Here is a 27,948-nt window from a genome sequence, read left to right on the forward strand (position 1 = left end):
AGCGGTCTGTGTGACAGCTCTCCAGCGATCAAACAGCGACGCTGCAGCGATCGGCATCGTTGTCGCTATCGCTGCAGCGTCGCCACACACCCACACACACACACACACACACACACACACACACACACACACCTTCACTGGGGGGCGGGGGCTTCCCTCTTCCTGTCCGACGTCACGTCCGGTCCTGGGTGTCAACCCCTCCGTACAAAGACGCCGACACCCAGGACAAAGGCGCTGTGTGTGCACGTTAATATGGGGCCCTAGGGGGATACGCAGACACGCCGCTGCGTAAAGAATTGACATGTCAATTCTTTTTACGCCGGCGTGTTTGCAGACAAAAGCGCCGCGTTTTTTTGCGGTGTGTCTGAACGGCAAAGTGAATTTCTCATTCATTTTGCCGGCAGACGAAAATGACATTGCGCATTTTTGAAAAGCGCCCGCAAAATAGCGCTCAAAAATGCGCTATGTCTGAAAGTAGCCTTAAGTTGCATAAACAGGGCTAGTTTTATGTGGACCTTCACAGAGCGGGTGGGAGAAGGTCCACTTTATCTCCCATGGCAGACCTGCCAGGACCTGCATGAGGACATGATCATCTGATCAATCACATGATGGGGAAGTTACAGGCTTGGGTTGAAATAACTGAGCTCTACAGGCAGTCTGGGTTCAGCTGGCCTGGAGAGAGGACTCCAGAGGCTTTGTGGCTCGTCGAGTACAGACTGACCCTGTCCTACTCCAGAGTGGGGTGCCACCCGCAACGTACGGACTGTGCTGCTGCATTTTGTTTTCTTTTGTTCCTGTTTTAGTGATTTTCTTGCTCATCAGTTCATGCTCAGGAATCATTGTTTCTATTCAGTGGCAGTCAGCAGAGGAAGACGAGCAGGCTAGAGTTTATGTGAACCTAAGGACAGACTCTATCAACCTCATTTGTATGAAGGTCTCCGCTCCCATTGTACTCCCAAACCTAGGCCTATTGTGTGGTTGGGGATAGTAGACTCAGGGGAGACATCACCACGGGAGGTCTCACATACAGTCCCAGCTGATGGAATAGGCCTTGTTCTGTGAGCTAAAGGAAAATGTTTAAGGGGGCGGGAGAAAAAGACATGGGGCTGAATCAGGCACTTGTTGGAGGGATTTCTATGGAAGAGGATCCAAGCTGGAATGGATGGATGATCTATGGAGCTTTGGAGATTGTTGGCTGGAGGGGTATCCATGAGCTACGGTCAGGATATCCATCGTCTGGAGGAACATAGGCTGTGACTGCACACTATACCACCTGAAGATGCAAAATCTGTGGGCCAACCAACAGTTGGGAGACAGTGGGCATCGCCTGGTATGGAGCCAGTGGAACTACCGATCTCAGATTGGAAATTTGTGCACTAAGGACATTGTATGTTGGCCATCTACCTAGATTTGTTGTACAACCATGGATGTATGGAATAAAAAAATTAGTTGCATCGTTAACCTGCCTAGGTGATTTTTATAACCCACAACCTCAGATCTTCACACCCTCTATTCTTGATAACCAACCTTGCTGAAGCGGACAGCTGAGAGTTGCAGCCCCCAGCTGTGATATTTGCCAGGTTGGTTCAAGAAAATAGAGGGGAACCCACACCGGGATTTTCATTCATTTATTTCATTATATCGCAAGTGGCGGCTGAGGAAAACCCCGATCATCTGCTCTTGCCGTCACTGTTATTAGCGGCAGCAAGTTTTGCATGATGGGAGTAAGAGTCCCAAAAGCCCCCACCTACTGTCATCGCTCAGATTTTAATATAACTCATCATTCTCTTCTGATCGTGCCGATTGCCGGCAGAGCAGGGGAGAACGATGAGAGCCATCTTCAGCACCCGCCGAGGAAAAGCGCTTACAGTAGGGCTTCTTCCCCGACGGCCATCTGTGTGGTACTGAGGCGGCACATGGTTGCCACATGTGTGCCGCAAGTATTACACACACGGACACTGATATCTCCGGTACCGGTTTTTCCGGTACCGGACATAAACGGACGTGTAAAACCAGCCTAAGGGAGATCTCATGACACCTTCTCTCCATCTACCTGATAATCCTGAGGAACATTGGGATCTTCTTGTTTACAGTCCTGTGGAAGAAGAGGACGGGGACATCTCTCTGGTGTTGTCCTCTTACTGGATAGATCTGGAGGAAACACATACAGGGACTGAATTCATTCTTTACATACAGATAATTATAGGCCGTGTGTATTTTGTCCTGTCTATTACCTGGTGATGTGAGGGGCTGGGGAACCTCCATCATGACGTCCTTGTACAGATCTTTGTGTCCTTCTAAATACTCCCACTCCTCCATGGAGAAATAGATGGCGACATCCTGACACCTTATTAGAACCTGACACATACAATGGTACAGTCATTCCCCAGATCCCTTCTTACTGAATAATTTCCCAGCATTCCCAGTAGTGTCACCTCTCCAGTTAGCAGCTCAATCATCTTGTAGGTGAGTTCTAGGATCTTCTGGTCATTGATGTCCTCATGTATCAGGGGGTGAGCTGTAGGCCCTGTGATTGGGCTCAGGGGTCTTCCCCATCCCTCAGACACAGGGTCCTGACAGCGCTCACTAGAGGTCTTCTTCACTACTGTGTAATCCTGGTTATGGAGAGACAAATTAATAAATCTCACTACAGACATTTCCAGAGTCCTCACCTCTCCAGTTCTGTCCATATTTTATTCCCATAGTTAACAATGATGTAATGTGACGTCATCAGAATCTCTTACCTCTCCAGTAAGCCGGAAGAGGATCTCTAGAGTGAGGTGTAATATCCTCTCCGCCATCTTGTCTCTGTCCATATCCATCCTTAATGGGTAAATCAGGAAAATTCTCTTCTATAGATCTTCACTGAGATGATCCAATATTGTAGAGGCCTGAGTGAGTAGAAGATGAGCCAATGTAACATCATAAAAATCCTGTGTAATATTATAATCACTGGAGATAATAAGGGAAACACAAGGAAATGTATTATTTTACAGTATTTAGTTTTCTTTTTTACATCTACTAATAAAACCTATATATTTAGACCACAGACAACAAGCAGTTTCTCCCTCGGAGTCGGCAGCTGAATACGTTTCCCATAGACTCATCTTCCATAACGCTAATTCTCGTCTCATTTACCGACACTGGAATCTGCATTAGTAATACTGCAGGAGATATTCATTACACGTGACAGGAGAAATAACTACTTCATGATGAGGACGACATCTTCATCTTCTACAACGGCTCTAGAAACAGATTTGTCCAGAGTCGGTCACTGACTCCATCCCCACCGGCCGTCTATATGAAGGTTTCCCGTCTTCCCCGCACTGTAATCTTCTATCACGTTAAATCTCATGTCTGATTCACACACAGAAGTTTGAGACTTTTATAAAGGTATCATCACACTCAGTGACGCTGCAGCGATATAGACAACGAGCCGATCGCTGGAGCGTCGCTGTTTGGGTCGCTGTAGAGACGTCAAACACAGCAGCTCCAGAACGATGCAGGAGCGATCCAGTGACGTAAGGGTTACTCACTTATCGTTCTCACAGGTCGTTAGCTCCATGTAAAACATTGCTGGCATCGTTGCTTTTGCTGTCAAACAAGACGATACACGCCGACCTGACGACCAAATAAAGTTCTGGACTTCTAGCTCCGACCAGCGATATCACAGCGGGATCCAGATCGCTGGTGCGTGTCAAACACAACAAAATCGCTATCCAGGACGCTGCAACGTCACGGATCGTTGTCGTTCTCGTTGTAAAGTTGCTGAGTGTGAAGGTACCTTAAGAGATTCTTTGTTTGCACAAACACTGCAGACAGAAATTATATGATACCAAAGTCTCCATGTACAGTGTTTTGTTGGGTTTATTTCTGGCATTTGGCTTTCCTATATTACAAGAAAACTCCAGAAAAAAGCAGATATTAAACTGTTTCAAAGGAAAATTGGCTCCAAGTATTCTTGTTAAAAGAAAAAAAACTAAAAAAGCAGAAGACACATTTTATTATTTTTTATCATGTTAAACATTTGTTGTTGTTTTTTTTAAATGAACCCTTTTGGGCCCCAGTACATAGATGGAGGCACAGGAGTGGCTGCAACAAAAACCCTGGAAGTTTAACCACTTGCTGCTGTGAAAAGCAAACATGGCATCTAAGAAGGTGTGACATCGTCCGGCTGAATGCCCCTTCGCCCCAAGTACTCGATAGTATGGGGCGGCCTAGTTACTACGATAGTTACACGCCTAATAATGGTGTCTGGGCTGCAATGTCCAAAGGTCTACTAGACCAAGCCAGAGGCAGCGTCCAATAAGTTACCTTTTAATGCCCCATACACATTAGAGTAAAGTTACATGAAAGCACTGATTTTGGGGGTTTTTGTCGACTATATAATGCATTTGGGGGCCTCCCGACAGATGATGTCAGGGCAGAGAAGGATCTGGCATCCTGAATTTCAGAGGATAATCAGTTTGTTCTTCCTGTAGATAATCTTCTGCTAGAGGAGTCTGGAGGCGACTCTCTCATACAGACCACAGGAAAGCTGAAATATTTGTGTGTATGGGGGACTCGGGAGAGATATCCATCTGCCAAATGACCGTTCAGCCAACACTTATCTCATGTGTATGAGGCCGTTAGTATTACACTGAAGGGCAGTGATGATACACGGCACTACAGTAGTATAGTGCATCACCAAAGCCATCAGAGGCTTGTATGTTATATGATCGCACTAATCAGAGGTGCTTAAAAAAAGAGTTAACGTGAAAAAAAAATCAGTTTTAGCAACAAGAAATATTTGTCACTATATGGAAAACAGAGTCACTGCACAATGTAAGTTAAGTCATGTCCATAACAACTATATTATGCCCTATTATCCTATACACTGTGGAGTAGATAGAAATCACAAGTCTGCAGGAAAAGCTGGAACTGGACCCCCCAAAGGAATATAAATATATATATATATTATATACACATACACTGCTCAAAGAAATAAAGGGAACACTTAAACAACAGAATATAATTCCAAGTAAATCAAACTTCTATGACATCAAACTGTCCACTTAGGAAGCAACACTGATTGACAATCAATTTCACATGCTGTTGTGCAAATGGAATAGACAACATATGGAAATTATTGGCAATTATCAAGGCACCCTCAATAAAGGAGTGGTTCTGCAGGTGGGGACCACATCTCAGTACCAATGCTTTCTGTCTGATGCTTTGGTCACTTTTGAATGTTGGTTGTGCTTTCACATACGTGGTAGCATGAGACGGACTCTACAACCCAACACAAGTGGCTCAGGTAGTACAGTTCATCCAGGATGGCACATCAATGCGAGCTGTGGCAAGGTTTGCTGTGTCTGTCAGCGTAGTGTCCAGAGGCTGGAGGCACTACCAGGAGTCAGGCCAGCACACCAGGAGACGTGGAGGGGGCTGTAGGAGGGCAACAACCCAGCAACAGGACCGCTACCTCCGCCTTTGTGCAGGGAGGAACAGGAGGAGCACTGCCAGAGCCATGCAAAATTACCTCCAGCAGGCCACAAATGTGCATATGTCTGCACAAACGGTTAGAAACCGACTTCATGAGGATGGTCTAAGTGTCCGACGTCCAGAGATGGGGGTTGTGCTCACAGCCAAACACCGCGCAGGAAGCTTGGCATTTGCTGCAGAAAATCAGGATTGGCAAATTCGCCACTGGCGCCCTGTGCTCTTCCCAGATGAAAGCAGGTTCACACTGAGCACATGACAGACGTGACAGAGTCTGTAGATGCTGTGGAGAGCATTCTGCTGCCTGCAACATCCTTCAGCACGACCAGTTTAGCAGTGGGTCAGTAATGGTGTGGGGTGGAATTTTTTTGGAGAGCCGCACAGCCCTCCATGTGCTCGCCAGAGGTAGAATGACTGCCATTAAGTACCGAGATAAGATCCTCAGACCCCTCGTGAGACCTATGCTGGTGCGGTTGGCCCTGGGTTCCTCCTAATGCAGGACAATGTCTGACCTCATGTGGCTGAAGTGTGTCAGCAGTTCCTGCAAGATGAAGGCACTGAAGCTATAGACTGGACTGCCCGTTCCCCAGACCTGAATCAGAGATTGAGCACATCTGGGACATCATGTCTCCCTCCATCCACCAATATCACGTTGCACCACAGACTGTTCAGGAGTTGGAGGATGCTTTAGTCTAGGTCTGGGAGGAGATCCCTCAGGAGACCATCTGCCACCTCATCAGGAGTATGCCCAGGCGTTGTACAGTAGAAAGGTCATACAGGCACGTGGAGGCCACACACACAATACTCAGCATCTTTTCCTTGTCATGAGGCATTTCCACTGAAGTTGGATCAGTCTGTAATTTGATTTTCCACTTTGATTTTGAGTATCATTCCAAATCCAGACCTCCATGGGATATTATTTTTGAATTACATTGATAATTATTGTTTTATTGTTCTGAACACATTCCACTATGCAATGAATAAAAATTTGAAACTGGAATATTTCATTCAGAGATATCTAGGATATAGTATTTTAGTGTTCCCTTTATTTTTTTTGAGCAGTGTATATATATTATATATATATATATATATATATATATATATATATATATATATATATACACACACATACATATACGCAGTTGTTTCTCACAAAAGTTAATTTATTTCAGTTCTTCAATACAAAAAGTGAAACTCATATATTATATAGAGTCATTACAAACAGAGTGATCTATTTCGAGCGTTTATTTCTGTTTATTTTGATGATTATGGCTTACAGCCAATGAAAACCCAAAATAATTATCTCAGTAAATTAGAATAACTAGCAAAAAACACCTGCAAAGACTTCCTAAGGGTTGTAGGGATGTCACTCACTCAGGTGCGATGGCTGACACATAGGAGGCACGTTCCTTTAAAGTTCAGAGGGTTTATTGCGTCATAAACCACATGGGAAAAATAACAGCAAACAAAATAGCCTTAAGTTCAGGAAAAGGAAAACAAAGCGTCCAGTCCACCAGGCTCACTCTTGTAGCCTTAACACACTCAGGAGGGCTTCACCTCCACCCATATCTCCTGTGTAGAGCATTTGCCTGTCTTAAATAGAGCTAACCACACCCAGTAACCCATCACATGATTAGCCATGTGGTCTGACATCACCACAGGTCCTGAAGCAGATATATATACATGATTATATACAATACAGAAATACACCGGGCTACATTACGGCAACAAGGCACTTATATGGCACATACCTCCCATCGACTACACACCCTTTAGCCATGCTACAGGGTTTAAACTTGACAGATTACTGCTGACTTGACAGATGTCCAGAAGGCAGTCATTGACACACTCCACAAGGTCGGGTAAACCACAAAAGGTCAATGCTAAAGAAGCTGTATCCAAGCATATTAATGGAAAGTTGAGTCTAAGGAAAAAGTGTGGTAGAAAAAGGCGCACAAGCAACCGGAATAACCGCAGCCTTGAAAGGATTGTTAAGAAAAAGCCATTCAAAAATTTTGGGGAGATTCACAAGGAGTGAACTGCTGCTGGAGTCATTGCTTCAAGAGCCACCACACACAGACATATCAGGACATGGCCTACAAGTGTCACATTCCTTGTGTCAAGCCACTGATGAACAATAGACAATGCCAGAAGTGTCTTACCTGCGCCAAGAAGAAAAAGAACTGGACTGTTGCTCAGTGGTCCAAGATGTTGTTTTCAGATTTTGCATTTAATTTGGAAATCAAGCTCTCAGAGTCTGGAGGAAAAGTGGATTGGTCACAATCCAAGCTGCTTTAGGTCTATTGTGAAGTCTCCACAATCAGGTATAGTTTGGGGAGCCATGTCATCTGCTGTGTAGGTCTACTGTGTTTTATCAAGACCAAAGTCATTGCAGCCGTCTAAGAGGAAATTTTAGAGCGCTTCATGATTCCCTCTGCCAAAAAAAATTTGGAGATGGAAATTTCATTCTCCAGCAGGACTTGGCACCTATCCACACTGCCAAAAGTACCAATACGTGTATCGGTATCACTGTGCTTGATTGGCCAGCAAACTTGTCTGACCTTAACCCCATAGATAATCTATGGGGTATTGTCAAGAGGAAGATGAGAGACACCAGACCCAACAATGCAGATGAACTGAAGGCTGCTATCAAAGTAACCTGGGCTTCCATAGCACTTCAGCAGTGCCACAGGCTGATCGCCTCAATGTCATGCTGCATTGATTAAGTAATTGATGCAAATGGAGCCTCGACCAAGTATTGAGCATTCACTTAACACTAGTGATGAGCAAGTGTACTCATTGCTCATGTTTTCCCGAGCACGCTCGGGTGACCTCCGAGTATTTGTTAGTGTTCGGAGATTAAGTTTTCATCGCGGTAGCTGAATGATTTACAGCTATTAGCCAGGCTGAGTACATGTGAGGATTCCCTAGCAACCAGGAAACCCCCACATGTACTCAGCCTGGCTAATAGCTGTAAATCATTCAGCTGAGACGATGAAAACTTAATCTCCGAACACTAACAAATACTCGGAGGTCACCCGAGCGTGCTCGGGAAACCCAACAAGTATACTCGCTCATCACTACTGAACACACATTTCGGTAGGCCAACATTTCCAAATTTAAAATCATTTTTCAAGCTGGTGTTATAAATTATTCTAATTACCTGAGATAATGGCTTTTGGGTTTTAATTGACTGTACGCCATAATCATCAACATTATCAGAAATAAATGCATGAAATAGATTACTCTTTGTAATTACTCTATATAATAATATGAGTTTCATTTTTTGTAGTACTGAAGAACTGAAATAAATTAACTTATTGATAATATTCTAATTTTGTGAGAAACACCTTTATATATTGTAGGGATTGTACTCACTCAGGTACGACAGGAGGAAGACAGGAGGCACGTTCCTTTCAAAGTCCATATGAGTTTATTTGCTTTATAAACCCGGAAGCACCAAGAAAAAGGAAAAAACAGCCTTTATAGAAGGTAAAACAAAGCATCAGTGTTTATTGCACAGTCCTCTAGCTCCTCCGAGAGCTATGTGGGAGTACCTGCTCTCCTAAGACACCAGCAGTCACTAACTCACATGGCCAGGTCACATGACCCTGACTTCACACAGGTCCTGGCAGGATTCTGCTCCCTCAGGCTTGTGGGCACACAGGCTGGGGTAATTTCCAGCACACAGGCTCGGTCTGGAGACACATACACAGGAAGCCTTCGCCCTCTCAATACACAATGTGCCAAACAGCCTCCACACTCTGGCTCACAGTATCCAGCACGGCCACACATGTACAAACCCCCAGGCACCATCTTGGGTGCTCAGACACACCCCTTTGAGTGAGGTATGTAGGTTACTGGACCCAGTCATCTCTCAAAGTCACCTAGAAGCCTTCCCAATGTATAGAAAACCCTCAGCAGTAGATCTGCTGAGAAATAAAAGCTCAGGCTTCCATCACAGGGCCATCCACCTCTGTGATAAATACCCCCCATTAACCACATGACCAGTCATCATACCACATACCTCCCCTTCTGCCTAAAGCCGTGGGGCTTGACACTTTCTATTACCTGACCAGAGACCCTTCTCAGTCGTCTCTGACAGTCAAACCATCTGTCAAAGTCGGGCCCTGTCACTGAGTCCTTTTGGAACCATCCATCATTCGACTCCATCACCTCGTCTGATAGAGTTGCCCCTTTGATGGACCACTCCCATCCCCAGTGGTCTGTACGGTGTTGCGATTTCCTAACACCCATACCATCTGTCTGGTGTGACTCTTTGTCACCATGTCCACTACAGGGTCTCCTGCCTAGTCCATTAGGCACTGAGCTAACAGAGGAGTCACTACTTCTAACTCTTCCATCAGGCCACCTTCGGTTGTCTCTCTGTTGGCAATTTCTTCTATTCTCTTTGTTACCCAGAGATCAGTCATTCCATTTATCTTTAGGTTGGGTACTTCCACCCTTTAAAGAACCCCTTCGTCTCTCCAAACCTCGGGTTGAAAGTGGCCGCCATCTTCTTCGGCTTTCCTGCAGCTGTTTATTAATTTGCAGTCTTTCAAGTCTCAGCAGCTCTACCTCTCTTAGGTACACCATGCGATATGCTGGCAGATATGCAACAGATACAGACTTGTGTGCATGAGGAGTTTACACATTTCTGACAGTAGATGGCGATGTTGTTACTGTTATATGCTTAGTTGAGTGTAATGCATATACTTGTTCTTCTTTGGTTTCACTTTCTCTCTGGTAAAAGTTCTTTCAGACTTCCTGTTATGCTGCATTAAGAAGCTGATGCATGTACCTCATGTTCTGTGAATATAAAAGTTGAATTACCCCCATATAATCTACTCTCACAAGTTTCTTCTGTGACCAAACTGTGCAACACAATATTCCAGGAGCATTTGGATATTCTTACTGCTCTCCATTCATCTGACAACAAAGAATGGAACCATCCCATCTATACCAGCTACCTCGGCTTCGTCATCAGCCGGAATCCTCACACACCGGACTTATCTATGATTTCCTGCATCACTCTTCCAAGTCTCCCAATAACTTTTCTCACCAGATTTCTGGGCACTTGAACAATGTCCTCCACCAATACCATCTGACTTTGAGCTTTCTTGGCACGCTCCAGATGTCAAGTGACTTTTGTGCTAAGACAGTGTAGGTGCATGTCACTCAGGATAGCCACCCGCTTCACTGTGACTTCCCTAGTTGACAGTATAATCAACTGTTTAGTCTCGGGCGCCCACTTCACACTAAACACTTCCACTGCCTTCCTAAAATCTTCATGCACCGCCTTACTGGCACAAGCTTCTCACCCGTCCTTGGGTACCTATACTATGCACTTTAAGAGCGAAGTCTCATGGACAGACGGCTCCTGTTTTGCCTTGGACAATCCCATCAAGTCCCCTGCCATGACAGGGAGATTGTCTTGTCCAGCTTTTAGCGCAGGCTCCCCTGAGCTTCACACTCTAGAACCCTCACCAAGATGGGCATTTGCAGCTCCGCCTCTTTACCACTCTGACACTGCCACTGTAAGTCTGCAACCACCATCTCCTTCTCTTGTAGAAGTCCTCTTAATGCTTCTCTGAGCACCTCCATATTTTACAATATGGCCTTGCTCACAAGATTGACACATTGACAGGTGACCTTTGAGCTCAGAGACTTCCTTCTCCAGCTAATCAACTCTGTACTCAGCCGCTTGTCTGAGGACCATTACTCGCTCGATATGGTCTCTTACTGTCTCTTTAAGCATCTCTAGTTTGTGATCCTGTTCCCTTTTGGCTAGCATGTGTTGCACCATAACTTCTTTAATTATATTTTCAGATGGGGCAGCTTGCTCATCCACTCTCTGTTGCATCAAAATTCTACCTGTTCCTTCATCAGCAGGTTCAGCTTTCTCTTAAGTGTTCACTCCATTACCTTCGACCGCCTCTAGGGTCTCTGCTGGGCTCTCTGAAGATTCAATGTCCTCGTTCCCTAACTCCATCTCCCCAGCCTCGGGTTCCCTGGAGTTCTCACCACCTACTGTCCTGGTGTCACACAACTCAATACAGTTCCCTTCTCCTTCCAGAGTTTTGACACAGTTGTCCTTTTCCACCACCTCAGAGGTAAATGAACCACCTGTCTCCTCTCTGTGACCTTTGTGGGTTTTCCCTCCACCTGCACTCTCAGGGATTTCTCCTGCTACCGTGATCTTTGCTGATGGACCTCCAGCATCACAAGGTTTCAGTTTTATTTTCCACTCATCAGCGACGACCTCCGTGCTGGGGTTTGTCAGCGGTAATGTGACCTCCTTATCTAGGACATTAAGTTTGTTTGCCCCTGACCCTGTCTCTTCACTCCTCATCTCAGAGGGTGTAGTCTGTCCTGCCTTTCTGTGGCCACCGTGTCCCCAGCAATGAGAGGATGACTTGCCATTTTTACTCGGGTCCTCCTTACCGCACTCGCTTTCCCTAGAGTTAGAGTCACAGTCTGAATTGGAGTCAACACCACACACCCTGTCCTTCTGGAGCAACAAGTCCCCACTTAACCAGGTGTCAGACCCCTTTCCTGGAGCTACCTAGTTTTTAACGGTCAAACTGTTGGTCACCTCTGCTAAGTCCCAGAGTTGGTCAGACCCACACTTTCTTCAGGTCACCCTAACTCTGGACTATTGAGCTTAGGGGGCACTACCAACTTCCCTTTATGCATCACATTAACAGGAATCCCTTTAGCCGCCTGCAGTGGTGAGGCTCCCTTAAGGTCAATCCAGCTCCCCTCTAAGTAAACAGACACTCCCCTTTCCTCCCACAAGACCCAAAACAATTCAAAGTCTTGACCGATTACAATAGGGTATGGTAAGTCCAGGACTACAGGGACGTCATGGCTGGTAAGAATCGTGGGTGTCTCAATGATTACCCTGGTCATAGATAATCCCTAGGGACCCCGTGGATGAAGTGGACTTCCATCTTCCTTCCGGGAATCAGACAGACAGGGAGTGTGGCGCTCACAAGGGTCACCACGGTCCCTGAGTCTAGAAGTCCAGTCACGCACTCTCCATTGACTTCCACAGAACAGTTCTGCGACATCATCTTGTCAGATGGAAACTCAGTACATAACCCGGACGTTCGAACACTCCTCCTGCCAACAGTCCCTTGGCGCATTCGCCGCGGCCCCTTTTTGGGCCACCACCCCTATTTGGGTCACCACCCCCTTTTGAGACACCACCACCTTTTGGGCCACCGCCCCTTTGGGATTTCACCCCTTTCAGGGCAACTATCCCTATTTGGGTTACCGTCCCCTTTTTGGACTCTACCCACTTTCGGGCAACCATCCCTCCTTGGGGTGCATGCCGTGGACTCCCAATATCTTCTCAAGTCCCCCACAGCCTATGCACGGCAGTTTATTAGCCCTAACAGTACGGCATTCTATTCGCCCTAAGAGTACCTCACAGTGAGGCTCCGCAACGCTCTGCAAGGCTCTGCACCACTTATTCCAGGCTCTGCATGGCTCCGCACCTCTCTGTATTGCTCTGCACTGCTCTAGATGGCTCTAAGGACCTCCAGACGGCTTTGCAGACCTCCAGACGGCTCACCGATCCACACCGGGTACTCTGCACAGCTCCTGCTGTGGTCGCCCCCGGTTCCGAAACGCTGCTCCAAGCCACAGCAAACTTTTTAACCCCGCCGAGTTACCGCCAGAAGCTTGAAATCTTCATGGCCCCACCAAGCGCCTGCTGTAGTCCCCTCAGGTACCCTGGATCGATGCTCGCAGTCTAGCACCAACTGTAGGGATTGAACTCACTTAGGTGCGACAGGAGGAAGACAGGAGTCATGTTCCTTTCAAAGTCCATATGGGTTTATTTGCTTCATAAACCCGAAAGCACCAAGAAAAAGGAAAAACAGCCTTTATAGATGGTAAAACAAAGCATCAGTGTTTATAGCACAGTCCTCTAGCTCCTCCGAGAGCTATGTAGGAGTTCCTACTCTCCCAAGACACCAGCAGTCTAACTCACATGGCCAGGTCACAAGACCCTGAACTCATGCAGGTCCTGACAGGACTCTGCTCCATCAGGCCTGTGAGAACACAGGCTGGGGTAATGTCCAGCACTCAAGCTCGGTCTGGAGCCACATACACAGGAGGCCTTCTCCCTCCCAACACACAGACCATGTGCCAAACAGCCTCCACACTCTGGCTCACACTAGCCAGCACTACCGCCCATGCAAAAACACACAGGCACCATCTTAGGTATTCAGACACACCACTTTGGGTGGGCTATGTAGTTGACCGGACCCACCCATCTTTCCAAGTCACCTAGAAGCCTTCCCAATGTATAGAAAACTCTCAGCAGTAGATCTGAGAAAACAAGCTCAGGCTACCATCACATGACCACACCATCATTAACCACATGACCAGGCATCATACCACATACCTCCCCCTCTGCCTAAATCCGTGGGGCTTGGCGCTTTCTATTACCCGACCAGAGACCCTTCTCAGTCATCTCTGACAGTCAAACCATCTGTCAAAGTCGGGCCCTGTCACTGAGTCCTTTTGGAACCATCCATCATTTGACTCCATCACTTCCTCTGATAGAATTGCCCCATTGATCGACCACCCCAATCCCCAGCGGTCTGTATGGTGTTGCGATTACCTGACACCCATACCTTCTGTCTGGTGTGACACTTTGTCACCATGTCCACTACAGGGTCTCCTGCCTAGGTGTTATGCTCCCGCCTGCCTCGCCGCATGTGCCTCATACTCACCTCGCTGCGGCGTCCAGGCGCGTCCCTGCTTGCTTCCGGTCTTCTCTCCCTGCGCACTCAGCTACTGCTCCTCCTCAGGTGCTGGCGCGCTCTGGGTTCCTCGGCGCATGCGCACACGTCTTTCATTGAAGCCTGGCTGTGTCTTCTGCGCCGCACTGTGCACTCCGACCCAGAAGGTATGCCTCCACTCTCTTTATCAGGCCGCCTCTTCCTATCAGCGGTGCCTGATTGTCATTTGTCTCCGTCAAGTGAATCTGGCTCCTCGGCGTTCTTTCCTGCCTGGTTGTTCACCGCTCACTTCCGTTGTAACTAATCTTGGTCTTCTCCTTGCTCCCTCCTAGTGCCTGTCCTCCGGTGTCTTCCTTCCTATCTGTGCTCCAGTATCCCAGCCTGCCTGCCTGCCTCCGTCTTCCTCCTAGTCGGTGTTCCAGCCTCCAGCCTGTCTTCCGTGTCCTTCCTCTGGTCCCTGCTCTCGTGGTTAGTCCTCCTGTTCATCTCCTCCGTCCAGTCTGCATTCCCACGCTCTCCCTGTTTCTGTCTCTCCGTTAGTCATTATTTTATCCTTTTAGTTGCCTCCTTGCCCGTCCTTCTTTACCAGCTGCCGTGGCGATAGTCTCCCTCGGGCCTGCCCCTAACGCTCCCTGTATAGGGGGTGGTGCACTTGGTCAGCTCGCCCGTGGGAGGTTCTTTGCCACGGTCCAGTGGGTCCACCCTATAGTTTCCACGTTTAATCCTCACACTAGGCCATTAAGTACTGAGCTAACAGAGGAGTCACTACTTCTAACTATGACCAGTCGCCATACCACAATATTATAATATACATACAGTATATATATACACATATATATATATATATATATATATATATATATATATATTGTAGGGGTTTCACTCACTCAGGTGCGACGGCTGACACTTAGGAGGCAGGTTCCAACAAAAGTTCAGAGGTTTATTGCTTCATAAACCAGTTAGCATAAACAGAAAAACAAATAGCCTTTAACTCAGGCAAAAGGAAAAAAAAAACAACTGTCCATTCCTTCAGGCTCAGACCTGGAGCCTTAACACCCTCTGGAGGCTAGCACCTCCACACATATCCACTGTGTTAAGCATTAGCCTGTCTTATATAGAGCTAACCACACCCAGTAACCCATCACATGATTAGCCATGTGGTCTGACATCACCACAGGTCCTGAAACGCGCATATATATATATATATATATATATATATATATATATATATATATATATATATACATGGTTATGTGCAACAAAGAAATACTCCGGGCTACATTACAGCAACAAGCCACCTATGCGACACATATCTCCCGTCAACTACACACCCTTTAGCCATGCTACATACCTCCCCCTCTGCCTAAAGCCGTGGGGCTTGGCACTTTCCCCCACTAAACAAGGGATTCTTGATAGGGCATCCGCATTACCGTGCAGCTTTCCGGCCCTATGTTCCACATGGAAACTGAAGTCCTGCAAGGCTAAGAACCAACGGGTGACCCTAGCATTTCTACCTTTTGTTTCCCTCATCCATCTAAGTGGGGCATGGTCAGATATTAGTCTGAATTTACGACCCAGCAGATAGTACCGTAACGTGTCCACCGCCCACTTTATGGCCAAACACTCTTTTTCTACGACTGAGTAGTTCTTCTCAGATGAGGACAGCTTTCTACTCAGATAGAGAACAGGATGCTCCTCCCCATGTAGCTCTTGGGAAAGGACTGCTCCTATCCCAACATCCGATGCATCTGTCTGAAGAATAAATTCTTTCTTGAAGTCCGGGGCCATCAGAACGGGCTGCTTACATAGAGCCCCTTTCAACTCTTGGAAGGCTGACCCTGTCTCTTCGGACCATTTAACCATCACCGATTTTGTCCCCTTTAGCAGATCAGTCAGAGGCGCAGCCACTGTGGCGAAGTTCGGGATGAACCTCCTGTAATATCCCACGATTCCCAGAAAGGTTTTAACTTGCTTTTTGGAGAGTGGTTTCGGCCATGTTTGGATTGCCTCCACTTTCCTGATTTGGGGCTTTATTTCTCCACAACCCACTATATAGCCTAGGTATTTAGCTTCTTCCTTACCCAAGGCACACTTCTTCGGGTTTATTGTAAACCCCGCCTCTCTTAGAGCATCAAACACCGCTTGGACTTTCTCCAGATGACTCTCCCAGTCCGGGCTAAAGATGACGATATCATCTAGGTACGCAGCAGCATAGGCCTTATGGGGTGCAAGGACTCTATCCATAGCTCTCTGGAAGGTTGCCGGAGCTCCCTGTAGGCCAAACGGCATCCGGACATACTGGAAGCATCCATCAGGTGTCGAAAAGGCCATCTTCTCCTTGGCTTCCTGTGCCATGGGGATCTGTCAATACCCCTTTGTCAGATCCAAGGTGGATATATATCTGGCGTGCCCAAGCCTTTCGATGAGCTCATCAACGCGGGGCATGGGATAAGCGTCAAACTTGGAGACCTCATTCAACTTCCGATAGTCGTTGCAAAACCTCCACTCTCCATCAGGTTTTGGGACCAGGACAATTGGGCTCGACCAACCACTCTTGGATTCCTCAATGACTCCAAGCTTCAACATATGCTTCACTTCCTTGGAGATAACTTCACGACGAGCCTCAGGAATACGATAGGGCTTCACGTTCACCCGCACATGTGGCTCTGTTAGGACCTCATGCTCTATGACCTTCGTGTGTCCTGGCAACTCTGAAAACATGTCCCTGTTTTTCTGGAGTAACTCCCGGCACTGCTGTTTCTGGGTCTTCGATAGTGTCTCCGCTATAGTAACCGCTCCAACCTCACCTTCTGGGTTGCTTAACAACGATGGAGTTACTGTCGGCTCTCTATCTTGCCACGGCTTGATGAGGTTGTACTTGGAATGGTTTCCGTCTTCCTGGTTGGTGAATTTTATAATTTACTTCACCAAGTTTCTCGACAACCTCATATGGCCCTTGCCATTTGGCCAAGAACTTGCTTTCCACCGTCAGAACTAACACAAGAACTCGGTCTCCCGGATTGAACTGCCTCACTCTTGCAGACCGGTTGTAGACTCTGGCCTGAGCTTCTTGTGCCTGGAGGAGGTGTTCTTTCACGATAGGCATCACCTTTGCAATCCTCTGCTGCATCAGGGCCACATGCTCAATGACGCTTCTGTGGGACGTGACTTCGGCTTCCCAGGTTTCCTTGGCTATATTCAGGAGTCCTCGCGGATGTCGGCCATATAGAAGCTCAAACGGTGAGAACCCTGTGGAACTTCGCGAATGGAAAACATCAGATAGGGTAAGAGACAATCCCAGTCTCTACCGTCTTTCTCTATAGCTTTTCTCAGCATGCTCTTCAGGGTCTTGTTAAATCTCTCAACAAGGCCATCTGACTGGGGATGGTACACCGAGGTCCTCAACTGGGAGATTTTCAGGGCTTTGCATAACTCCCTCATCACCTTGCTCATGAAAGGTGTCCCCTGGTCAGTCAGGATCTCCTTCGGCAGACCTGTCCAGGAAAAGACATGGAACAACTAGCGGGCTATACTCTTCGAGGAAGAATTTCTCAAGGGAATTGCCTCAGGATAGCGTGTGGCATAGTCCAGGATGACTAATATATACTGATGGCCCCGGGCTGATTTAACTAAGGGACCAACCAAGTCCATGGCAATTCTCTCGAACGGCACCTCAATAATGGGCAGTGGCACAAGGGGGTTCCGGAAATGAGGAGTTGGAGCAGTTAGCTGACATGTAGGGCAGGACCTGCAATAGTTCACTATTTCCCGGTGACACCCAGGCCAATAGAACCTCTGCACAACCCGTTCCTGCATTTTTTTCCACCCCTAGGTGTCCACCCAAGATGTGTGAATGGGCCATGTCCAACACCTTCCGTCTATATGGACCCGGCACTACCAACTGGTCTACCAACTCCTCCCTTATTTTCGTGACCCGGTACAACTCCCCACTCATCAGAAAATGGGGAAATCTTGTGTCTGCCCCCGGCTCCTGTACCACCCCGTCAATAACTGTGACATTATTAAAGGCTTCCCTCAGAGTGGGGTCCCTATGTTGGGCAGTCCCAAAATTTTCACCGGTTACCTCTAACTCCATAATGTCAGATACAGGGGACACTTCCTCCTCATCCCCAACCAGAACACAAAAAGGAAACCTGTCTGTCTCTGAGTGTGGCGACACCCTTCCAGGGTTCATTGGTTCCCTACTCTTGCTAGGGGGCTCAGAACCTTTTCCCCACAAATTCCAAAACAAACATAAATCCCGGCCAATAATTATAGGGCGCAACAAGTCCTGCACGACGCCGACTATGTGGGACTCAGTGCCACATGCCGTTTCAATGTCCACCCTGGCCAAAGGGTAGTCCTTTGCATCACCATGTATGCACGGCACTCCGACCTTCTTTCCCGGGAGCAGGTGGAGAGGAAAAGTGGCCCTCACCAGGGTCACTAGGCTCCCCGAGTCTAACAGTGCCGTGACTGCTCGACCGTTCACCTTTACGGGACACGCTTGAGGTCCCTCGTTGGGTGGAGAGTTCACACTGCAGGCTGGATACGCATAGTATGAACAACGGCATCCCATGCTGCAGTCCATCTGCACAGTGGTCTGGGAACAATGGGCAGCTATATGTCCTGGCCCGTGGCACCTCCAACAAATAATATCACCCGTAGGGACCTTGGGCACCACCTCCCCCGCCCTTTGTGACCTTGGACGCGCCACCCCTTTTTGGGACTCAGCAGCTTTCTGGGACCCCCAGTACGGCATGGGCTGCCTCCCAAAGGAGCCTTCCATCCCTTGGTACCTCTCGACCAGTCCGATCAGTTCGTCGGCATTCTGGGGATTACCCTGGGCAACCCAAGTCTGTATGGACCTCGGGAGGGAATGCACAAACCGATCCATCATCACCCGTTCTACCATCTGTGCAGGCATAGAGGACTCTGGCTGCAGCCATTTCTGGACCAGGTGTAACAGGTCAAACATTTGGTGATAGGCCCAGCAGTGAACTCGCTGTGCCCTAACAGTCAGTGTCACCCCCAAACGTGCGAGAACCTCGGCTTTCAATTTGTCATACTCCTTGGCATCCTGCAAGGTCAAATCATAGTATGCCTTCTGAGGTTCTCCCGTCAGGTATGGCGCCAGTACCTCTGCCCACTGCTCTGGCGGAAGTTTTTCCCTCTCAGCGACCCTCTCAAACACCGTCAGGAAGGCCTCAACATCATCCCCGGGAGTCATTTTCTGTAATGCGCGTCTTACCGTCTTCGGGACGTGGGTGTCATCAGCCAAACCTGGGGTTGGGGCGCTCGTCTTGCCCTGGATGGCGGTTGCCAGAAGCTGCATCTGCTGCCGTTGCTCCTGCTGGTTCTGTTGCATCTGCTGCCGTTGCTCCTGCTGACTCTGCCGTTGCTCCTGCTGGCTCTGTTGTATCTGCTGCATCAACAGCCTGTTGGTCTCCTGCTGCTGTGACTGCAACAGCCTGTTGGTCTCTTGCTGCTGTTACTGCAACTGGACCAAGTGTTTCAGCAGGTCCTCCATTTTCCCCGGCAATGCTTGTTGGCTTACAGCCGACTTGACCCAGGACATTCAAAAATAGACTTACGTCTCCACTGGGAACGTTGCCCGCATTCTCCACCAATTGTAGGGGTTTCACTCACTCAGGTGTGACGGCTGACACTTAGGAGGCAGGTTCCAACAAAAGTTCAGAGGTTTATTGCTTCATAAACCAGTTAGCATAAACAGAAAAACAAATAGCCTTTAACTCAGGCAAAAGGAAAAAAAAACAACTGTCCATTCCTTCAGGCTCAGACCTGGAGCCTTAACACCCTCTGGAGGCTAGCACCTCCACACATATCCACTGTGTTAAGCATTAGCCTGTCTTATATAGAGCTAACCACACCCAGTAACCCATCACATGATTAGCCATGTGGTCTGACATCACCACAGGTCCTGAAACGCATATATATATATATATATATATACATGGTTATGTGCAACAAAGAAATACTCCGGGCTACATTACAGCAACAAGCCACCTATGCGACACATATCTCCCGTCAACTACACACCCTTTAGCCATGCTACAATATACACACACACACACACACACACACACAGTACAGACCAAAAGTTTGGACACACCTTCTCATTTAAAGATTTTTCTGTATTTTCATGACTATGAAAATTGTACATTCACCCTGATGGCATCAAAACTATGAATTAACACATGTGGAATTATATACTTAACAAAAAAGTGTGAAACAACTGAAAATATGTCTTATATTCTAGGTTCTTTAAAGTAGCCACCTTTTGCTTTGATGACTGCTTTGCACACTCTTGGCATTCTCTTGATGAGCTTCAAGAGATAGTCACCGGGAATGGTCTTCCAACAATCTTGAAGGAGTTCCCAGAGATGCTTAGCACTTGTTGGCCCTTTTGCCTTCACTCTGCGGTCCAGCTCACCCCAAACCATCTCGATTGGGATTAGGTCTGGTGACTGTGGAGGCCAGGTCATCTGGCGTAGCACACCATCACTCTCCTTCTTGGTCAAATAGCCTTTACACGGCCTGGAGGTGTGTTTGGGGTCATTTTCCTGTCGAAAAATAAATGATGATCCAACTAATCACAAACCGGATGGAATAGCATGCCGCTGCAAGATGCTATGGTAGCCATGCTGGTTCAGTATGCCTTCAATTTTGAATAAATCCCCAACAGTGTCACCAGCAAAGCACCCCCACACCATCACACCTCATCCTCCATGCGTCACGGTGGGAATTAGGCATGTAGAGTCCATCCGTTCACCTTTTTTGTGTCGCACAAAGACACGGTGGTTGGAACCAAAGATCTCAAATTTGGACTCATCAGACCAAAGCACAGATTTCCACTGGTCTAATGTCCATTCCTTGTGTTCTTTAGCCCAAACAAGTCTCTTCTGCTTGTTGCCTGTCCTTAGCAGTGGTTTCCTAGCAGCTATTTTACCATGAAGGCCTGATGCACAAAGTCTCCCCTTAACAGTTGTTATAGAGATGTGTCTGCTGCTAGAACTCTGTGTATATACAAGAACAACAGCCGCACTCAAGTCTTTGTATTGTTGTAGAAAATTTTTTTAGTTGCTTTTATTCATGTGCACAGGCACCACCAAATAATTTTAAAGAAAACGTGATTGCGGACAACAAAGTTAACGTTGGTGACTGCATCACCAATGAGACGGACACCTTACTCCTGAATTCTACTTGGAGCTGTTCTCTGGGACTCTCTTTCTATATGCTTACTTTCCCTTCTGCTCTTCCTACATAAGTGATGTTTTGAGGAAGACCGTGCCTGGTCGAAACGTTAACTTTGTTGTCCGCAATCACGTTTTCTTTAAAATTATTTGGTGGTGCCTGTGCACATGAATAAAAGCAACTAAAAAAATTTTCTACAACAATACAAAGACTTGAGTGCGGCTGTTGTTCTTGTATATTTGACTTTGGATGTCAGGCCAGCACCTCCTCTCCTGAACTCTACAGTGTGCACATCATACCCTCACCTGCTAGAACACTGTGTAGCATTGACCTAGTCTCTAATCTGAGCTGCTGTTAACCTGCTATTTCTGAGGCTGGTGACTCGGATAAACTTATCCTCAGAAGCAGAGGTGACTCTTGGGCTTCCTTTCTTGGAGCAGTCCTCATGTGAGCCAGTTTCTTTGTAGTCATTGATGGTTTTTGCCACTGCACTTGGGGACACTTTCAAACTTTTCCCAATTTTTTGGACTGACTGACCTTCATTTCTTGAAGTAATGATGGCCTTTATGGCAGAGTGGCCCGAAGGAAACCTCTCCTCAATGCAAGACATATGAAAGCCCGCATAGAGTTTGCTAGAAAACACATGAAGGACTCTCAGACTATGAGAAATAAGATTCTCTCGTCTGATGAGATGAAGATAGACCTTTTTGGTGATAATTCTAAGCGGTATGTGTGGTGAAAACCAGGCACTGCTCATCACCTGCCCAGTGCAATCCCAACAGTGAAACATGGTGGTGGCAGCATCATGCTATGGGCATGTTTTTCAGCTACAGGGACAGGATGACTGGTTGTCAATGGATGAAACATGAAGGCAGCCAAATAGAGAGATATCCTGGATGAAAACCTCTTCCAGAGTGCTCTGGACCTCCGACTTGGCCGAAGGTTCACCTTCCAACAAGCTAAAACAACAAAGGAGTGGCTTCAGAACAATTCTGTGACCATTCTTGACTGGCCCAGCCAGAGCATTGACCTAAACCCAATTGAGCATCTCTGGAGAGACCTGAAAATGGCTGTCCACCAACGTTCACCATCTTACCTGACAGAACTGGAGAGGATCTGCAAGGAAGAATGGCAGAGGATCCCCAAATCCAGGTGTGAAAAATTTGTTGAATCATTCCCAAGAAGAATCATGGCTGTACTAACTCAAAAGGATGTTTCTACTTAATACTGAGAAAAGGGTCTGAATACTTATGACTATTAGATATTTCAGTTTTGTTTTTTTTTTTATACATTTGCAAAAATTTCTACTGTATTTTTTGGATTATAAGATGCTCCGGATTATAACCCAAGTTATAATAATAACTTGATAATACAAATTTTGAGGAGAAAAATAGGGAAAAACTTTTTTAATAACATGGTGGTGCTTCTTATAATCAATGCGTCTAATTGCTTACCGGGGGTGGTGGCTGTGTTGAAGTAGGGTCGCTGCTGGAGGAGGCAGGAGTGGGGTGATGCTGCAGGCCACAGGCTGAGATGAGGGGGTGTTCCGATGTCTGGTGTTGCCGCTGCGCTGTGTCCGGTACTGGTGTTGCTGCTGCGCTGTGTCCTGTGCTGCTGCTGCGCTGTGTCCAGTGCTCTGCTGCACTGTGTACAATGCTCTGCTGCACTGTGTCCGATGCTGCTGCTGCGCTGTGTCCGGCAGTGCTGTGGGGGGCTCTGTTGACATTTTGTGTAAGGCCAGAGCCCTCGCAGTTCCGTGGCTTCCTGTGCGGTGGACTCCGGGGAAAATGGCAGTCAGGAGGCGAAGCGCATGCGCAGATGGAGATCTTGGAAGATGAGATATCAGCGCTGATCTCATGTTTAAATTTTATATGCATCCATCCTTTTAAATAATTATAATAAAATATTTTGATTTTATCTTATGCCTAAACCTCTGTATCCCTCCAATATCATAGTTTGGAAATGTTGCATGAACAGATAGATGTTCACTAGGTCAAGTGACCTTGATGACGCAGTTTACTGTTATTATAAAGACCATAGCCCCAAAGTCAGAACAGATTTGGAGCCAAGCAAAAAAAAACGGCTTGCCAGGGAAAGAATCTGAGGTACCAGGCCATGGTAAAGTGCCCGAGGCAGCTGGTTGTGGAGGCAGAACCCAGGCGGCACCAGACAAGTCCCAGAGTCCAGACTATGCCAGCCAAGGCCTGAGAACCTGACCTGCACCGGTCAAGACCCAGAGTCCAAACTTCACCAGGCAAGAGCAGAGTCACAGCTCTTATTTCTTCTGGTGCAAGAGACATCTGCCGTTGGTCAAGCACCGAAGATCTGTGAGGAGACTCCACTCAGTAGTATAGGCCTGCAGTGAAGAGCAGGAGGGGCGAGTGAGCAGGGCCATTGCTTCCAGCACTGATGTCAGTACAGGTGTTGGTCCAGGGTAGCACAACAGACAAGGCGAAAGTCAGTTGAAGTGAAGGCGGCCCAGCGAGCCCTGATAGGCTTTATTAGGAGGACTTATGGCCAAACGACAAGAGGTGGAGACCCCACTATGGCCGGTATTCGCAGAGTAGAGTGTTGTCGACTATATGTATCAGTAAAATCCCCCTTGTCAGTAGGTAAAGTCACATGTGGTTAGAGGCTGCTATTAGTGAGAGTGAGGCGGAGAATTCATTGTGTATCTGATATTGGATATTTCACCTCGTAATCACCCTGTTCTGCATTATTCACTGTTGCCGTAGTGACCACAATTCCCATTATCAGGAAATAAATAATTATATTGGTTACTTCCGGTTTGTCTGTGTGCTTTATCCGGTCACCTGCATACAGGGGCATAATGGGGGCATTATACTGTGTGGGGGCATCTTATATACTGCATAAGGGGTATAATGGGGGCATTACACTGTGTGCGGCCAAGAAAGGGGCCCTGTACTATGAGAACCATACATTTCCTCACTTCCTGTCCTCCATAGTTGGGTTGTATGTATCTATTACAGGAAACAGAACAAAAATGCAATGACTCCTATAACATGGCAACAAAAAACCCCAAGAGTCTCAGTGCTGAAGGGGTTAATCCCCCCTGCGCCCAGTAATGGAGAATCTCCACCACTTACCTCCACCTGCAGAGCCGCACTCCACATATATGGCTGCTCTGTGCGCACACAGGACCTGTGATGAGGTCACAGGGGGGGAGGAGTCAGTGGGTCACATGATCAGGGGCCTCAGGGAATAATCAGGACTAGTGCAGGCTCTACATGGAGACTTCTCCTCAGTCAGTGACATTCCCGCCATTATTCCCCCTCACTACTGGCACAATTACCTCACGCCGCCTTTTCTACACAGTGTTATGTGTGGACTGTAACGTGTGATTTCTCTGGAGACAAATAGACCCCACACATGAGGGAATTATTACCAGTTACCGGACGTCTAGTATATGGCGGCATATGATTGTGCTATGGACTCCACACCAGGAGCTAAAATGCCGAAATCTCACTTATTTCACCCCTTCCAGGGAGGGCAGCTTCACAGACTATATTCTGAAGAGTCCGGCTAAGGCTCATATACGACCATCCACCTCTCCAGTCGCTGTAAGGATGGAGGCCGGCGTCCATGCTTGGATTTTAGAAAGATGAATCCAAGCACGGTGCACAATCCCTATACTTTACCCCTTATACCTGACCTGTTTAACCAATTATCTGGAGATAAATGATTTTACAAACTCAACATGAGAGAGGCATACCTCCCAACTTTTGAAGATGGGAAAGAGGGACAAAGTTTGTGGAGCGCAAATTTTAGGCCACGCCTCTGACCACACCCATTCATAATTAGTCACACCCATATCCACGTCCCAACCACACCCATTCAGCACTGCTGATCACACTGTTTCATATACAATAATTATAAACAAAAAAAATATAACCACACAGTGCTCCATACTGTATAATGACCACACATGATGCTCCATACTGTATAATGACCACACATGATGCTCCATACTGTATAATGGCCACACATGATGCTCCATACTGTATAATGGCCGCACATGATGCTCCATAATGTATAATGGCCACACATGATGCTCCATACTGTATAATGGCCACACATGATGCTCCATACTGTATAATGGCCGCACATGATGCTCCATAATGTATAATGGCCACACATGACGCTCCATACTGTATAATGACTGCACATGATGCTCCATACTGTATAATGGCCGCACATGATGCTCCATAATGTATAATGACCGCACATGATGCTCCATACTGTATAATGGCCGCACATGATGCTCCATACTGTATAATGGCCGCACATGATGCTCCATACTGTATAATGACCGCACATGATGCTCCATAATGTATAATGACCGCACATGATGCTGCATAGTGTATAATGACCACACATGATGCTGCATACTGTATAATGACCGCACATGATGCTCCATACTGTATAATGACCGCACATGATGCTCCATACTGTATATTGGCTGCACATGATGCTCCATACTGTATAATGGCCACACATGATGCTCCATACTGTATACTGTCTGCACATGATGCTCCATACTGTATAATGACCGCACATGATGCTGCATACTGTATAATGAACGCACATGATGCTCCATACTGTATATTGGCTGCACATGATGCTCCATACTGTATAATGACCGCACATGATGCTCCATACTGTATAATGACCGCACATGATGCTCCATACTGTATATTGGCTGCACATGATGCTCCATACTGTATAATGACCGCACATGATGCTCCATACTGTATAATGCCGCACATGATGCTCCATACTGTATAATGGCCACACATAGCTACTCCTACACAAAGGGCTGCGCTCCGTACACTTTGCACACGGCTCCACTCCGTACACAAGTGCTCCGCTCCATACAACTCATACACACGCGGCTCCGCTCCAGACACCTCGCACACACGCGGCTCCGCTCCATACACCTCGCACACACACGGCTCCGCTCCGTACACCTCGTACACACACGGCTCTGCTCTGTACACCTCGTACACACACGGCTCTGCTACATCCACACTGTACACCTCCTGACCCCATACAAGGCATTACTTACCTGCTGCAAGACCATGTGGCAAGGTGGCAGCAAGTCCTGCAATCCACGGAGGTCCCGATCTGCCGATCATGTGACCCCTGACTCCTCCCCTCCTGTGACCTCATCACAGGTCCTGTGCTCAAAAAGCAAGCAGGCAGCCATACAGAAGGGTAAGGGCCCGGGGCATAGCTTAACTATACAAGGGGGCGTGTCGGTCCTGCTGTCTGCGCCGCGGGATTAGAGTGCCCCATGCGGGAGTGCGGGGCAGAGGCTGAAAACCGGGACAATCCCGCACAATGAGGGACGGTTGGGAGCTATGGAGAGGCTGTAACATCCCTGCCGGCGTCGGTCCATGACTTCCCACCTCCCATCTTACCACCACTCTGGGCCATGCTGTGAGTTCTGTCTTCTGCCGGATCCTTGCTCTGGGCCTCATGTCCTTGCTGCATACTTCCTGGATGTATGCTTAGGGCAGCAGCCCCGGCGCTTCCTGAGTCTTAGGCTACGTTCACACTAGCGTTGTGCGCCGCTGCGTCGGCGACGCAACGCACAACGCACGCAAAAACGCGGCAAAACGCACGCAAAAACGCTGCGTTTTGCGACGCATGCGTCGGTTTTTGCCGAAAATCGGACGCAAGAAAAATGCAACTTGTTGCGTTTTCTTGGTCCGACGCTTGCGGCAAAAAAGACGCATGTGTGGCACAACGCAACAAAAAAAAACGCATGCATCCCCCATGTTAAGTATAGGGGGCGCATGACGCATGCGTCGCCGCTGCGTCGCCGACGCAAATCCGACGCACATTAGCTTAACGCTAATGTGAACGTAGCCTTATAGAGACTGTGTGCACACTTCTAATTTGTCCCCAGCCAAGAGGCATCAGTGTCTCGTTTCCGCCACCCTGGGGGCTGCATACCCAGGCCTGTTCCTTTTTCCGCCACCCTGGGGGCTACATACCCAGGCCTGTTCCTGGTTCTGCAACTCTGGGGGCTGCATACCCAGGCCTGTTCCTGGTTCTTCCACCCTGGGGGCTGTATACCCAGGCCTGTTCCTGTTTCTGCCACCCTGGGAGCTGCATACCCAGGCCTGTTCCTGTTTCCGCCACCCTGGGGGCTGTATACCCAGGCCTGAATCCTTCTCCTGTACTTGTTCCCATATCTGTCCCTGTCTGAACTCTGGTCTTTACCTGTACAAGTTTTTCACCTTGTCTGTTGCCTTTCTCGCTCAGCTGTACGTATCCGTGTGCCCACCCCTTCTGCTCTGCTCGCCGCAACCTGCAGCTCTACTCTGCTCTTCGCAACCTGCGTCTCTGCTCCGCTCTGCTCACTGCTTCCTGCGGTTCTGCTCTGGTCACCACAACCTGCGACTCTACTTTGCATGCCTCATCCTGTGGCTCTGCTCTACTCACCGCAACCTGCGTTTCCGCTGTGCAT

At 47.6% G+C, this 27,948-nt stretch overlaps 1 protein-coding gene across 6 annotated transcripts in view; it reads right to left on the bottom strand.

The window, feature by feature from the left end:
* Positions 1-26,684, bottom strand: part of LOC143767949 (uncharacterized) — a 133,370-nt gene extending 106,686 nt beyond the window's left edge. Inside the window, exons 1-5 of one of the 6 annotated variants that reach the window (XM_077256500.1) lie at positions 26,539-26,684; positions 2,745-2,891; positions 2,436-2,615; positions 2,235-2,358; positions 2,054-2,151 (exon numbers count right to left, since the gene is read on the bottom strand). In XM_077256500.1, the coding sequence (XP_077112615.1) occupies positions 2,054-2,151; positions 2,235-2,358; positions 2,436-2,615; positions 2,745-2,822 (480 nt within the window). In that variant the 5' untranslated portion in view covers positions 2,823-2,891; positions 26,539-26,684. Of the gene's footprint in view, positions 1-2,053; positions 2,152-2,234; positions 2,359-2,435; positions 2,616-2,744; positions 3,190-8,859; positions 8,952-24,559; positions 24,622-26,538 lie in introns of those variants that run through there. The other 5 variants (XM_077256498.1, XM_077256499.1, XM_077256501.1 and 2 more) reach the window with 5 other exon arrangements.
* Between the last annotated feature and the right edge of the window lie 1,264 nt (positions 26,685-27,948).

The sequence above is a fragment of the Ranitomeya variabilis genome, chromosome 4 (genome assembly GCF_051348905.1).
Source record: "Ranitomeya variabilis isolate aRanVar5 chromosome 4, aRanVar5.hap1, whole genome shotgun sequence".
NCBI classification, from domain to species: domain Eukaryota; kingdom Metazoa; phylum Chordata; class Amphibia; order Anura; family Dendrobatidae; genus Ranitomeya; species Ranitomeya variabilis.